Consider the following 1273-nt stretch of genomic DNA (forward strand, 5'->3'; position numbering starts at 1 on the left):
AATATATGCAGTGTATTATTTGTTGAAACTGTACTTTCGATTTGATTTGAAACTGTCTCATTGCTATACGTTTATCAATAAAACTTTGAAAAGAAAAAAACAGAAAAAAAATAAATAAATTCAATTAAAAGAAAAAAGATGCAATTCAAAAACATTTAAAACAGACTTGGAAAAAAAGTGCAGTTACTATAGATATTCATGGCATATACACACCTGTCTGCATTCATATTAGACTGAGGATTTAGAGAGTTATCCAATTCATCCTCACTTTCTTCAGACTGGCTATTAATCGTTCCTTCTTCTCCTTCATCATCTACTTCATTAAGAGCCTAGCTCAATACAAGGAAATAAATAATACAAAGTTTATACACATAATCATCTCTCCTTTCTGTCATAATCAAGAGACTTCCCAAAGCCAATGCCTTCATACAGGCTCTAGAACCCAAAGCCTCTCACTTCCACCCACTCCACAAACTGACCTTTCTCTCTGCACCATCTTCAGCTTCCTCTCCCCCTCTCTATCCTCCTCATCCTCTACCCATACACCTCTCTCTGCTTCACAAATTTAAACATGAGCAAGTTGCTCCCATCTTGCCCTGACCTTATACCCATGTTTGAGCTACTCTTAAACATCCCAAACTTCTTCAACAAGTTGTTCCTACTTCTCAGTTATCACCCATGCGTTACAATTTTGCTTCTGCCCTACCACTCCACTCTACAAGGTCAAAGTCAATACATTTATTCTGTTTTTACTTTTCTTTACACTATTCTGACCTATTGTACCTTAATGACCACTAATTTTGTTCTTTTAAAACCTTCTTGATGCACTATTTACCATTTAACTTCCATGACATTATTATTTTCTTGGGTTTTTTCTTTTCTCGCTGTTTCTTCCCTACCTCCTGTATTGGATTTCTCTTTTCTTTTTTTATTCTTTTTTTTTTTTTTTTCCCTCTCTCTCTCTCTTCAGTTATGCAGCTTAGGCTGGTAGTTCAGCATGGCCATAAAGTAACTCTATAGTCTAGACTGGCCTCAAACGCACAGCAAGCCCCCTGCCTCAGCCTCCCAAGTGCTGGGATTATAGGTGTGCACTACCACACCTAACTGCTGGCTTTCTTTTTGCACCTTTCCCTTATATCTGATGGGATTCAAGGACCTCCCTTTGAGCTTTTCTATTCTCATCTGATCTACTCTTTGGATGATTTTATCTAAGTCCAAAGTTGTAATTTCAAGTCAAATGCTGTTAATTTCCAAATCTTTATCACTGCTCAGA

The 1273-nt window shown here is 36.9% G+C and overlaps 1 protein-coding gene across 3 annotated transcripts in view; it reads right to left on the reverse strand.

Moving 5' to 3' along the window:
- Positions 1 to 1273, reverse strand: part of Spice1 (spindle and centriole associated protein 1) — a 53335-nt gene that overhangs the window by 30976 nt on the left and 21086 nt on the right. For all 3 annotated transcript variants that reach the window (XM_023717660.1, XM_023717661.1, XM_023717659.1), the window contains exon 7: positions 214 to 329. In XM_023717660.1, coding sequence (XP_023573428.1) covers positions 214 to 329 — 116 coding nt within the window. The remainder of the gene's footprint in view (positions 1 to 213; positions 330 to 1273) is intronic.

This window comes from Octodon degus, unplaced genomic scaffold (assembly GCF_000260255.1).
Source record: "Octodon degus isolate 3935 unplaced genomic scaffold, OctDeg1.0 scaffold00053, whole genome shotgun sequence".
Lineage (NCBI taxonomy): Eukaryota > Metazoa > Chordata > Mammalia > Rodentia > Octodontidae > Octodon > Octodon degus.